Genomic DNA, 13,786 nt, shown 5'->3' with positions numbered 1-13,786 from the left:
TTTATTTTTTGCTGTGGTAATGCTGCCTATCAGTAAAATATTTCAGTATATTTTCAGATATGTTTTTTTTACTAACGGTTCCAGAGATATCGCGCCAAAGAAATACTCACAACTTCTATAATGTTGGTCCAATTTGAAACCAAACTATTTGTTGTATGTTTTGCTGTTTTATCAGCTATTCAATAAAAATGGAAAAAAGTTTACACAGTGGGCTTGGATGCAATTTTCGCGATTTAATATTTAAAATCAATTTTTAATAATGATTGCACTCTTCGATTTTACGAAGTTATGAGTTTTTCTTTGTTATGAGTCTTTATTTTCATATTGCAAAATCCACTATAGACACATTCCTGCTATTAGTCAACTATAAGGCCGTCTTTGGCAGACCCATCAGATCAGAAGTGTTCCAAGCCAAGTCTGAGTTTCAACGAAATTGATACAATTATACAGGGCATAAGATTAGCTGTTAAAAAGAAAAGAACCTCTTCGAGCCTTTCAATGCCAAACGAGGCTTCAGAGGTTTCAAAGATAGAGAAAAACGTTTAACATTGACGTGGTTGGAAATCCTTTCAAAATTCGGCGTTTGGAACAAACGCTATGTACATGGCGTTTGTACATTGTATGGGAGTAATATACATACAGGACCTGCAACAAGTTACTATTTTTGAAATATTGACAACTTTTTCCTTTATCAATTAAAAAACCGTAGATTCTTACAGTTTCTGGAACAAAGCAATTTTATTATGAACTCCTCAAAGAACACCTGGACATGTTCAAGTCCTTTCATCATAGACGCCTTAGCTTAATTGGATTTTTACATTTTAATATAATTGTATCTCACTTTCGAGATTGAAATGTTTGTTATATTCTAGCTTATAATGATGTGTTACACATACTCGTACATATGTATGTATGTAAACCGATCTATTACTATATTAAGTTAGACTTAATGCAAAGGTCTCTTCTATTTCCAAGATAAAATTAAATAAATAATTAATCGAATCTTACCTTGGCTTTTGGTTTTTCACCATTTCCATCAGTTTTACCACCATCGTGAATTTGCAGTGTGGGTGGTCGATGACCAAAAGACTTCGGTTGTTCCCCACCATTGCTGGCAGATTCTGGCGGTGTTTCGCCAGCACTTTCAGCCGGCACCTGAGGACCCTGAGTACTTTGCAGTTGGGGTGTAGCAGATTCCAGCTGTTGTTCTAATCCGGGTAGGGTTTCATCTGCCATTACCAATGGTTGCGGTTCTTCGGCCACCAGTGTATCGGAATTTTGCTGATGACTATAACTAATAGGCTGTTCGGGATGAACATCACGTAGTTGTTCTAATTCGAAGACATCATCATCGGTCTGTAGATATAGATCGTTAAAAATTGTATTTATGTATATTGAGAAAATTGTTAGCATACCTGTGGAAATCCCATAATTTTATTTTGTACACCCAATTCATTGTCCATCGATCCTGTTGTTGTAATAAAAACATGTCGTAATTAAATTATCAATTTGAAAGACATTTTTACAATATTAAATCTCCCATAAAATGGTTATCAAATTATCAAGAAAAATAATCAATTTTGTCTTTGCGCTGTCAACGAATGCAGCTGGGTCCTTGAACGCTACAGCCAACGAAAAATGCTAGGTGAAATGTTAAGGGAAAAATCAGTACTGACTAACTACTGTGGGAAATATTCTTAAACAAGAATTGTCTACTTCAAATACATTACATTAACAAGTAAAAAAGCGTTACTCGTAAGTTCGACCGACCCGAACTTTATACCACCATGAAATAATCTGAACCACAATATATCAATTAGGTCTAGCATTTCATCAAATTCAGACAAATAATGTGTCTAAAAATTCCAAAATAACTGAAATAGGGTGGTACCGTTATATGGGGGCTACACAAAAACGTGGACCTACGTCCACAACTTTTAGTAGATTATTTTATCGACCACAGGAACCCTTATTTCCAAATTATAGCTAATTCGGTGTGAAAATGTAACCAAAAATACCTAAAATCGAGTGGTACCCTTATGTGTGTTTATAAAAAAACGTGGTCCTATGTTCATAATTTTTGGCGGATAAGCTTCCTCAACACTTCATACCTAAAATGCCAAATTTTAGTTAACTCGGCCAGAAAATGTAGCTAAAAGCGTGAAAATAACGGCAATTGGGTGATAGTGTTATATAGGGGCTATTCCAAAACGTGGTCCTATGTTCACAAATTTTTGGTTGATAAGTTTTTTGACCACATCGAACATTATTAACCCACTTAAAGCCACTGGTCGTTTAAACGCCACAAAAAATGGTTGCACAAATGTACGTAAAACTCTGGTATTTTTGCATAATTTGGTGTTTTTATACCATCAGCATTTATGCTAAAGAGGGTAAATACACATTCATACGGGCAAAATGTGCCTCATCGAAATAATGGTTTTAGACCCCAAGTATGTTTGGACGAAATCCGTTTTAGACAATTTGGAGTCGATTGAGCAATGTATGTCTGCCTGTCTGGCTGGTGCGCACGATAACTTACGAGCGGATCAACCGATTCAAAACAAATTTTTGCTATCGTAATATTTTGCCCAAACTTAATTTAAGTTCGAAGATGGGCCATATCGGTCCACTCCTTCGGATACCTCCCCCACAAAAGTTCGAAAATGTTCGGATAATTTGTGCGCACTATAACTCTTGAAGGGAGTAACCAATTTGGTCCATACTTCACATATCCTTATACATCACCCAGATATAGATCAGATTTGAATATGGACTATATTTGTCCACTCCTTCGGGTACCTCCCACACAAAATTTCGGACAAGTTCACTTTAAGACTTAATGTCGAATCTCTTTGATTTTTATACCCTACACCACAATGTGGTAAGGGGTATTATGTGTTAGTTAATTTTTATGTAACATGCATAACGAAAAGAGATAGACCCATAGTTCCTTCTAGGGATATGTATAGAATCACTTTCTGAGTCGATTTATGCATGTCCGTCCGTCCGTTCGCAACGTATAGGTCGCATTTGTTGTCCGACTTGGCTGAAAATTGGGCAAGATCATTTTTTAGCCGTCGGAAGAACGCTATTGCTTTTGGTGAAAATCGGTTCAGATTTGGATATAGCTCCCATATATATTTTCGTCCGATTTGAGGTATTTGATGCACCAAACACGCCATATGCCTGATTTGGATGAAATTTGGAATGCGTGACGGAATTCGGTCTATAGATAAATGTACCAAATAATATCGAAATCGGTTAAGATTTGGACGTATTTGCTGCACCAAACACGCTATATACGACCGAATTTGATGAAATTTGGTTTGTGGGACTGAATTCGGTCTAAAAATAAATGTGCCAAATTACAACGAAATCGGTTCAGATTTGGAATAGCTCCCATATATATTTTCGGCCGATTTGAGGTATATGATGCACCAAACACGCCATATCTGCCGTGACGGAATTCGATCTGTAGATAAATGTGCCAAATAATATCGAAATCGATTCAGATTTGGATATAGCTCCCATATATATTTTCGGCCGATTTGACGTATTTGCTGCACCAAACACCCTATATCTGCCAATGTTGATGAACTTTGGAAAGTGTGACAGCATTTTGTTAAGTAATAAGTGTACTTTATTATATAGAACTCAGTTCCAATTGATATACATATGTCTCCTGGTGTAGGGTATCATGTAGTCGGCCCCGCCCGACTATGATCCTTTCCTTACTGGTTATTAATTTTCTCGGTTAGAGTTAAGCTTGATGATCGACAATTTTATGCAAGTGAAAAAGGAAAGCCAAGGACTCGAACCCACATCGTCAACAAATTACGTGACCTGGTTTCGCTGTTAGTTGAGCAGCTCTTCAGACGTATCGACTGTGGGATGGCATCTCTGTCCTAGAATGTTTGGTTTTTTAAATGCCGTTGAATTGTATTTCTTCATGACAAACGCTTGATTTTTATTGAAGCTACTTACATCCCCTGCCACAATTACGACGGTAAACGTTTTTTCTAGGGCAACTAAATACTTCTTGAGACAACAGTCCGAAGGGGTAAAAACCCTATGGCACCATATATAGTGCTGGAGAGCACGAACTGATCAACCGATTTGGTCCATTATTTGGCCTTCGTCATATTTTGTCCAAAGTTAGTTTCAGTTCGAAGATGAGCAATACCGGTCCACATCATCCGGTTCTTCCCCCCAATATTTAAATATGGTGTTGTTGTGGCCCTGTTTATAGCGATATTATATTTTCCGTGGACAAGTCTATGCTTCCGGATATACTGGCCCAAAAGTTATACGATGACCCACTGAAATGACTAGTGGGCGCAATATCTATCTAAAGATATGACAACCAAAATAATATCCACTTCCATAATGGACATCCGCAACACCTTTGAACTTGAATCCTAATCCACATTTTTGTCGGCAAATTCAAATGTCGAAAAAGGGCTACAAAATTCTGAAAATACCCTATAAACATTCGATCTGTCCGTTGATGAATGTTTCAATTCACATAGGGTGAGGGTATATCTCTGTCCGCAAAGCCGACTGATACTTTTTTACTTGTTTACATACAAATAAACTTTTTTGTACGATCTAGAAGGGACCGCTGCCCTCCCCTAGTTATTCGTGGCTGCTCCCATGTTGGACAGTTATCGATAATTGCTAAAAATCGGCATTCAAAACTGACAATGTGTACTGCACTTAAAGTTTCATTTGGCTTATGTATTTCCGCGCATTTGGCCTAAAGAGCCAGCATTTCAAAAAAATCGATCGGGATTCTCATGTAAGAATACACCGATATTATGCATGGGTTACAGGAAAACTATACGTTTTGGAAAAAAAATTGTTTTGTAAAAAATGCTTAGAAAGTTTCCAAAATATCATTTTCATATAAAATGTTAAGTTTTCTTGCAAAAAAAATTCTCGTCGCTAAGTGAGTAAAATTCCATATTATAGCTAATTCGGTCTAAAAATGTAGCTAAAAACGTAAAAATCGGAACCGTTATATTGAGGTTCAGGGAAGTACACAGGGTGTTTTCAATGGTTTCAATGGTTTGCTTTCCTTTATTTTTTTGCTGCGGTGATGTTGTTCATCGGCAAAACATTTCAGTATATTTTCAGACTTTTTGACTAACGGTTCCAGAGATATCGCGCCTTGAAAAAGTCAAATTCCGTAAAAACTATATGCAAAGAAATAGAAAAACAAATTTTGAACAGTGGGTTTGTTCGCGATTTAACATTAAAACCCAATTTTTATCAATGAACTACTATTAATTACAAAAATCTTAAGTCCTATTTGGTAATGGGATTCGAATAATTACTATTTTTTCTTATTTTTTTAAAATTTGTCAAAATAATTTTTTCTTTACGCCTGTGTTAAACATTTGTTATTCTACCAAAAAAGTTTTTTTTAACATTTGTTTTGTTTTTTTTTATTTAGGAATTTATCTTAAACATCTTAAAAACTGCTTCATTTTTAGATTTTGAAAATGGTTTAGCAATTATTGTTCCAGCCGGACAATAAATAAAAAAAATAATAAAAATTGTTCCACAAACATCCCATACGGGACAAGGGAGACTCCTCACATATCAATGAGTGCACCCCGATTCATATTAGCTCAATGATAAGGGACCTACTATTTATTGTTGAGTCCGAACGGCGTGTCCTAAGACACCACTTGTAGAGAAGTTTTACATGGCTGAAATACTCAGTAAATGTCGCCAACATTGATAAGAAAACTAAATAAATTTATGATCAAATAATCTACCAAATATCAAAATGATATTTTCTTCAGAAGATGATTATTTAAATACGAAGGAGGACTTGAATTTGAGATATTAAATGGTTAAACCTATCGCGGGCAAAAACTTCATTCAGAAATACCCGCTAATGCTGGTACACTAAACCATTTTCAAAATCGAAAAATGAAGATGTTATTAAGATGTATAAGGTAAGATCCAAATTAAATAACAAACAAATGTTTATATTTATATATTTTTTAATTTATTTTTTTTATTTTTTATTTTTTATTTTATTTTATTTTATTTTATTATTTTTTTTTTTTTTTTTTGCTGAAATAACATATTTTGGACACTGGTATATAGGACAAATTAATTTAATACAAAAAATTCTAAGAAAATCGAAGAGTCCTATCATTAATAAAAATTGATTTTAAATATTAAATTGCGAAAATTGAACTCAAGCCCACAGTGCAACATTCTTTTCTAGTTTTTTATTAAACAGCTTATAAAACGTAAAAAATAAAATATTAATATTGGACCAATATTAAATAAGTTATGAGTTTTACTTTGCATACAGTTCCAACAGAATTCGACTTTTTCATGGCGCGATACTTATGGAAACTGAAAAAAACTCAAGACATATTAAAATGTTTCTCTGATAAGCAGCATTACCACAGCAAAACATAAATGAAATCAAAAACCTCTTTTTGCAAAAGTGCATTTCCTGGCCGAGTAATTTCTCCTCGTGCCTATATCAACTGGCCACCAAGATCTCGCGATTGGACACCAATAGACTTTTTTATGGGGCTAGGCGAAAGACAGTGTTTATGCACATAAACCTTCAACTCGTAAGCACTTAAAAACCAATAGTCGTCATGTTATGGCTGAGATACCGCCCAATATGTGTCAAAAAGTTGTCGAAAACTACCTCAAAAGAATCAATGCTTGCAACAGTTTGCGTGGAGGTCAGTTAAATAATGTAGTGTTTCACACTACACTACACACTATGAAAACAATATTTTATATGTGTTTATACCCTACACCACTATGTTGGGAGGGTATCATAATTTTTTTAAGTTTACTTTTGAGGCCACAAAATGGACAACCCTTTATAATTGCACCACAAATGGGACCTACTTTTTATATTCGAGTCCGAACGGCGTGTCTTAAGACGGCACTTATAGAGAGATTTTACATGGCTGAAATACTCAGGAAATGTCGCCAACATAATACTGAGGGGTATTTTGACGCCGTTGAAACTGAGATGTTGTCTGAACTGGCAATCGAACCCCGGCACCTTTCTGCTAATGTATAGTTATTTGTAAAGTTTACTTTCTCACTTCGTTTCTCCAGTAATCTTGCTTCTTTAATATTAATATTTCTTTATCAATCACTTATGTATATTTGTTCTTTTGGTGTATATAATGTATGTATGTATGTCGCCATGAAAGTATGAAAAATTGTCTATCAGTACGTTGCTACCATATTGATTGTTCTCTGCTGGAGAGGACATGTGTCAATAATCTATTTAATCCATTTTAACTGAACTCTTAGCTATATCAGCACACAATGTATAATGTGGGGTGTGTGTGTTATATTGGTGTCTCGAATTTACATAATATGTATAGGTAGATGCCTATGTAACTGAACAACAGCTAACCGACCACCAGCCAGCCATTCATCCGTGTCGGGGCTATAATGTAACGGCGTTTCAAAAAAAATTACGTTTTAAATAAAATAATGCTAGGAGAAACTATTACCGTGACAATCGCCCCACCACACCGAAGCAGCAGCATTTTGTAAATGTCAATTGGATATATTCTAGGAAGGTCCATACAAACAAACATACTATCAAACATATGCACTTGCATATTTTGTCATTATTATGTGTATTTGAATGTTACAGTGGTTAAATTGTATAAGCATTTATTGGCCATGCGGTTGGTTGCGCGTGTTTGTTGTTGTATTATGCATGTTGTTTTTGTATTCTCAAGTTGATTATGATACCAAACCGGAAGTTAAAGAAAAATCGATAAAACACAAAACAATTTGTTTGTTACAACGCAAAAAAAAGAAATACGCAAACCACGAGGGTCATCATCGATGGAACGAAAGGAAAAGTGTGTAAAGTCTTTTAATTAAGAATGTTACATGTTGCGATTAACAACAAAATGCATACAACCAAAAATGCAATTCGTTGGAAGAAAACGTAGAAACCAACCAATATGATGTGACAATACGGCTAATTAGTGAATTTGCCATATCATCATGAATACAAGAGATACTCTGCTGAATCTAACATGGAAAAATGTTAAGTGAATAAATTCGAGTAGTTTCGATTTTATTGAAGAAATTCTCTTAATGGGTATTTAAACGATATGTTTTTATACCCTAAACCACTATGTGGGGAGGGTATTATAAGTTGGTTTTGGCCAAAAAGTTTGTAACGCATCGAAAAAATGGTCGTAGACCCTGAGTCGATCTGGCTATGTGTGTCCGTCCGTCAGTCCGTCCGTCCGTCTGTCCATCTAAACCTTGTAGTCACGCTACAGGTCGCAATTTTGATCAGATCGTCACGAAATTTTGGATGTTGATGGGGGTCCCGGAGGGGAAGAAGCCTATTGTTTTTGGTGATGGTCGGATAATATTTAGGGTTCGGAATGGGCAAAAAACTTATGTGGATAAAAAGACAACGTTTTTTTCCAAAGCGAATATCTCAGCTTCTATACGGGGTATACCAAAAGCAAAACCTGACAATAGAAGTAGAAAATATTACCTTTCTAATGATGTAAAGTAGGTTCTCGTAGGTGATCAAACAACGAATATATCGCAATAGCCGCTAATAGAACCTAACTTTTTATTTTTGCGATTTTAATAATAATCTATATATATAAATGAGTAGTGAGGTGAGTGACTGACTGATTGACTGATTCATCAGCGCCCAGACGAAACCGCTGAAGCTAGAAAGTTGAAATTTTGGGTGTAGGTTGCTGTTGGTGTGTAGGGGTGAGATAAGGCTGGGTTTTTGGAAATTCGACCTAGAAGTGTACGAAAAGTACTAAAAGGTACTAAATATGGTACCCTTTGTATTAGGCAAACGGTAAGAGCTAGAATTCTGAAATTTGGAATGAGGGTAACTGATGGAGAGCTAGAAAGATGTACCAACGGGTTTTTGGAAATTCGAACTACAAGGGTACGAAAAGTACTAAATGGTACTAAATTTAGTACATTTTGGATTTGTGTGAACGGATAGAGCTGGAATCCTGAAATTTGAAATTAGGGTAACTTGTGGAGAGTAACAAAGAAAGGTTTTTGGAAATTCGAACTATAAGTGCACGAATAGTACTAAATGGTACTAAATTTAGTACAATTTGGATTTGGGTGAACGGATAGAGCTGGAATACAGGCATTTGGAATGAGGGTCACTGATGTAAGAGTAATAATGAACGGTTTTTGGAAACTCGAACTGTAAGGGTACGAAAATTCTAAATGGTACTAAATTTAGTACAATTTTGATTTGGGTGAACGGATTGAGCTGGAATACACACATTTGAAATGAGGGTCACTGATGAAGAGTAACAATGAAAGGTTTTTGTAAATTCGAACTATAAAGGTACGAAAAGTACTAAATGGTACTAAATTTAGTACAATTTGGGTTTGGGTGAACGAATAGAGCTGGAATCCTGAAATTTGGAATGAAGGTCTCTGATGGAGAGTAAAAACGAAAGGTTTTTGGAAATTCGAACCATAAGTGCACGCAAAGTATTAAATGGTACTAAATATAGTACAATTCGGCTTTGGGTGAACGAATAGAGCTGGAATCCTGAAATTAGGAATGAGGATCACTGATGAAGAGTAAAAATGAAAGGCTTTTGGAATTCGAACTATAAGTATACGAAAAGTAATAAATGCTACTAAATTTAGTACAATTTGGGTTTGGGTGAACGAATAGAGCTGGAATCCTGAAATTTGGAATGAAGGTCACTGATGAAGAGTAAAAAAGACAGGTTTTTGGAAATTCGAATTACAAGGGTACGAAAAGTACTAAATGGTACTAAATTTAGTACAATTTTGATTTGGGTGAACGGATTGAGCTGGAATACAGACATTTGGAATGAGGGTCACTGATGAAGAGTTACAATGAAAGGTTTTTGGCAATTCGAACTATAAGGGTACGAAAAGTACTGAATGGTACTAAATTTAGTACAATTTGGTTTTGGGTGAACGGATGGAGCTAGAATCCTGAAATTTTAAATTAGGGTCACTGGTGGAGAGTAAGAAAGAAAGGTTTTTGGAAATTCGAATTATAAGTGCACGAAAAGTTCTAAATGGTACTAAATTTAGTACAATTTGGATTTGGGTGAACGGATTGAGCTAGAATCCTGAAATTTGTAATGAGGGTCACTGATGGAGAGTAACAAAGAAAGGTTTTTAGAAATTAGAACTAAAAGTGCACGAAAAGTACTAAATGGTACTAAATTTAGTTGGGTGAACGGATGGAGGCGGAATCCTGAAATTTGGAATGAGGATCACTGATGAAGAGTAAAAATGAAAGGTTTTTGGAATTCGAACTATAAGTGTACGAAAAGTAATAAATGGTAGTAAATTTAGTACAATTTGGGTTTGGGTGAACGGATAGAGCTGGAATTTTGAAATTTGGAATGAAGGTCACTGTTGGAGAGTAAAAAATAAAGGTTTTTGGAAATTCGAATTAAAATTCTACGAAAAATACTAAATGGTACTAAATATAGTACAATTTGGGTATGGGTTAACGAATAGGGCCGGAATCCTGAAATTTGGAATGGGGGTCACTGGTGAAGAGTAAGAAAGATGTACCAAAGGTCGAAAAGTCCTAAATGGTAGTGAGTTTAGTATGATTTGGATTTGAAGAGCTGGAATCCTGAAATTTGGAATTAAGATTACTGTTGGAATATAGAATTGAGATATGGAGGTAGCTTTGGAAAATTGTACTAATGTGCACGAAGTAGTACTAAATGGTACGAAATTCGCTATAATTTGTATTTGCGTGAACAGATTATTGTTGGAATTAGGATTGAGGTAGTTTTGGAAATTCGTACTTATGGAAAAGTGCTATATGGAACTACATTTGCTATAATTTGGGTTTTGGTGAGCGGATAGCGCTGAGATATGAAAGTACGTTTTGGAAAATCGTGTACAAAAAGTGCTAAATGGTACAAAATTTGGTACCTTTTGGTATTTGCTATATGGTATAGAATTTTGTACAATTTGTGATTTTGTAAAGGGTAGAACTGGAATTTTGAAATTCGGTATTAGATTAGCAATTGGTGTTTAGAGTGGAGGCAGGGGGGAGATTTTGAAAATTCGTACTTATTTATACAAAAACTACTAAATAGTCCTCAAACTGGGGAACTGGAAAACTGAATTGGGGTTAGGATATATGTTGAATATAAGGAAGTAATTTTTGAAACGTTTACCTATGTGAAGGAAAAGTTGGGTAACATGTTGATACCAAAAACCGTTTTAAATAGTTAAGGTACTAAATTTGGTGTTGGGTGTAGGAACAAAGCTGGGATTATATAATTTAAAAATACGCTATTTGTACAAAAAATACGAAATGGAAAAATATTTGTTATGAAGATCGCTCTAAAGTGTGAGACAAAGTTCTGAGTTTGAAAAATTGTACTGAATATTGCCCCATTGATTCATCAAATGTTTCTAAATAATGTACTGAAATTAAGTAGTCAAACGTGAAGTATCTTTTCAAAAAATGTTTTTTGTTCTGACCGCTTTGGTATGTAAATTTGAAAACGTGGTCCAATGCGACAATTTTGTTAACTAGAAGGTATTTTCCCCTGATATTAAAAAATCCTAAATTGAAATGCCTTCAAAAAATTTTCCGTTATATACGGTTGACATACCGGTGCACATTAAGTACAATTTTTTGTAAAGAAGTTTTCTAACCTTTCATGCCACAAATTCCGAATTTCGGTTGGAAAATGTGCAGAAAATCTTCAAAATACTCTAAATCTTCAAAATATCTCTTCTAATAAACGTGGATTGAAGTGGAGATTTTTCAAATTAAACTTCTATATCCTCTGAGTATTCAAGGTCCAAATTTAAAGAAAATTCGACAATATACATTTGTTCTTCTTTAAAAAACGAAAACGAAAACGTGGCCGAAAATTTAACGGACCTATTCGGGTTCTGGGCGAGACCGCTAAAGCTAGAACCTTGAGTTGTGAATGTGCGTGATTGTTGTTGTGAAGGGGTGAGATAAAGTTTAGTGTTTGGAAATTCGTACTGGAAGAGAATGCTGTGTTAGTGAAGCGGTAAAACCAGGAGTCAAATCTGAAATTTGCAATATGATACGTAGTTTTGGAAATTCGAAATAAAAAATATGGTAGCTGTGTAGGGATGCGATACGGCAATTTTTTTTTTTAAAATTCTGACTGCAATCGAAAAAATATTGGTAATAAAAATAGGTCTTAGTGCAACAGAATCTCCAGTATTCACCATTCCCGTATTAAATATTGTTTATATATATTTCGTTTCCTTTCCGCATACGAAGTAGCGGGCATTTGCTAGTGACGAATATCACAGCTTCGGTTGGGGATCTTCCAAGAACAAAGTCCGACTATGAAAGTAGAAAATCCCATCTTTACAGTGATGGAAAGTAAGTTGGCGTAGGTGGCCACATAACGGAGATATCACAATAGTCGGCAATACATCCCATTTTTTCATTTTTTTGTAATCACGCTACAGGTCGCAATTTTCATCGGATCGTCACAAAATTTTGGGGGATAATGGGGATCCTACAGAGAAAGAAGCCTATTGATTTTGGTGATGGTCGGATAATATTCAGGGGTCGGAATGGGAAAAAACTTATTTGGAGAAAAAGTCAACGTTTTATTTCAAGGCGAATATCTCCGCTTCTAAAAGGGGTATATCAAAAGCAAAACCTGCTAATGAAAGTAGAAAATATCACCTTTGCAACGTAGGTTGTCGTAGGTGGTCAAACAACGAAGATATCGCAATAGCCGCTAATAGAACACAACTTTTCATTTTTTGCGATTTTATTAATAATAAAGAATATCACAGCTTTGGTTCGGGACCTTCCAAAAGCAAAGTCTGACAATGAAAGTAAAAAATCCCATCATTACAATGATGTAAAGCAGGTTGGCGTAGGTATCCAAATAACGGAGATATCGCAATAGTCGGTAATACATCCATTTTTCCACTTTTTTGGAAATCACGCTACAGGTCGCAATTTTAATTGGATCGTCACGAAATTTTGGGTGTGGAACCCCCCCACAGAGGAAAAAACCCTTTGATTTTTGATAATGGGCGGATATTATTCAGGGGTCGGAATGTGAAAAAAATATTTGGAATAAAGACCAACGTTTTATTTCAAAGTTAATATCTCCCTTCTGTAGGAGGTACATATATCGAAAGCAAAACCTGGCAAGGAAAGTAGAAAATATCACCTTTACAACGATGTGAAGTAGGTTGTCATAGGTGGTCAAACAACAGAGATATCGCAATAGTCGGTAATGCATCCCTTTTTCCATTTTTGTGCAATCACACTACGAAATTTTGATCGGATCCTCACGAAATGTTGGGGGTTGATGGGGGTCTAACAGAGAAAGAAGCCTTTTGATGGTTGGCATACATCCCACTTTTCCATTTTTTATTTGGGTTGTACTGTAGATGCACTTAAATGCGTTTCAAAAAAATTGACCTGTGTCAATGAATGAAGACATTCAGAGCAAAGCTATCCCAATTTTAATATTTTGAATTTTATTAGTCAAAAGCTTATGAACTGGGGTAGTGGTGTAGGGTATTACATAGTCGGCCCCGACCCGACTATAGCCTTGGCTCACTTGTTTACATATGGGTTGTCACTTTGCATATACATTTTGTATTTAAAAAGTGGCAACTCATATGTTAAAAACATATTGTGTAAAGTATCCATAAGCCTTATCTGCACTCATTTCTAATGTTTGCCTTAATAGGGCGAAGGCCATTATTTGTAAGATTTTAATTA

The 13,786-nt window shown here is 35.3% G+C and overlaps 1 protein-coding gene across 5 annotated transcripts in view; it reads right to left on the bottom strand.

The window, feature by feature from the left end:
* LOC141390138 (uncharacterized) overlaps nucleotides 1-13,786 on the bottom strand; it is a 46,055-nt gene that overhangs the window by 17,583 nt on the left and 14,686 nt on the right. For all 5 annotated transcript variants that reach the window (XM_073962786.1, XM_073962783.1, XM_073962785.1 and 2 more), the window contains exons 3-4: nucleotides 1,416-1,468; nucleotides 1,009-1,356 (exon numbers count right to left, since the gene is read on the bottom strand). In XM_073962786.1, coding sequence (XP_073818887.1) covers nucleotides 1,009-1,356; nucleotides 1,416-1,468 — 401 coding nt within the window. The remainder of the gene's footprint in view (nucleotides 1-1,008; nucleotides 1,357-1,415; nucleotides 1,469-13,786) is intronic.

This window comes from Musca autumnalis, unplaced genomic scaffold (genome assembly GCF_047663935.1).
Source record: "Musca autumnalis isolate F117 unplaced genomic scaffold, ASM4766393v1 scaffold_1, whole genome shotgun sequence".
NCBI classification, from domain to species: Eukaryota; Metazoa; Arthropoda; class Insecta; order Diptera; family Muscidae; genus Musca; species Musca autumnalis.
Note: the sequence above shows the minus strand (reverse complement) of the source record. Positions and strands in the feature narration are given on the sequence as shown.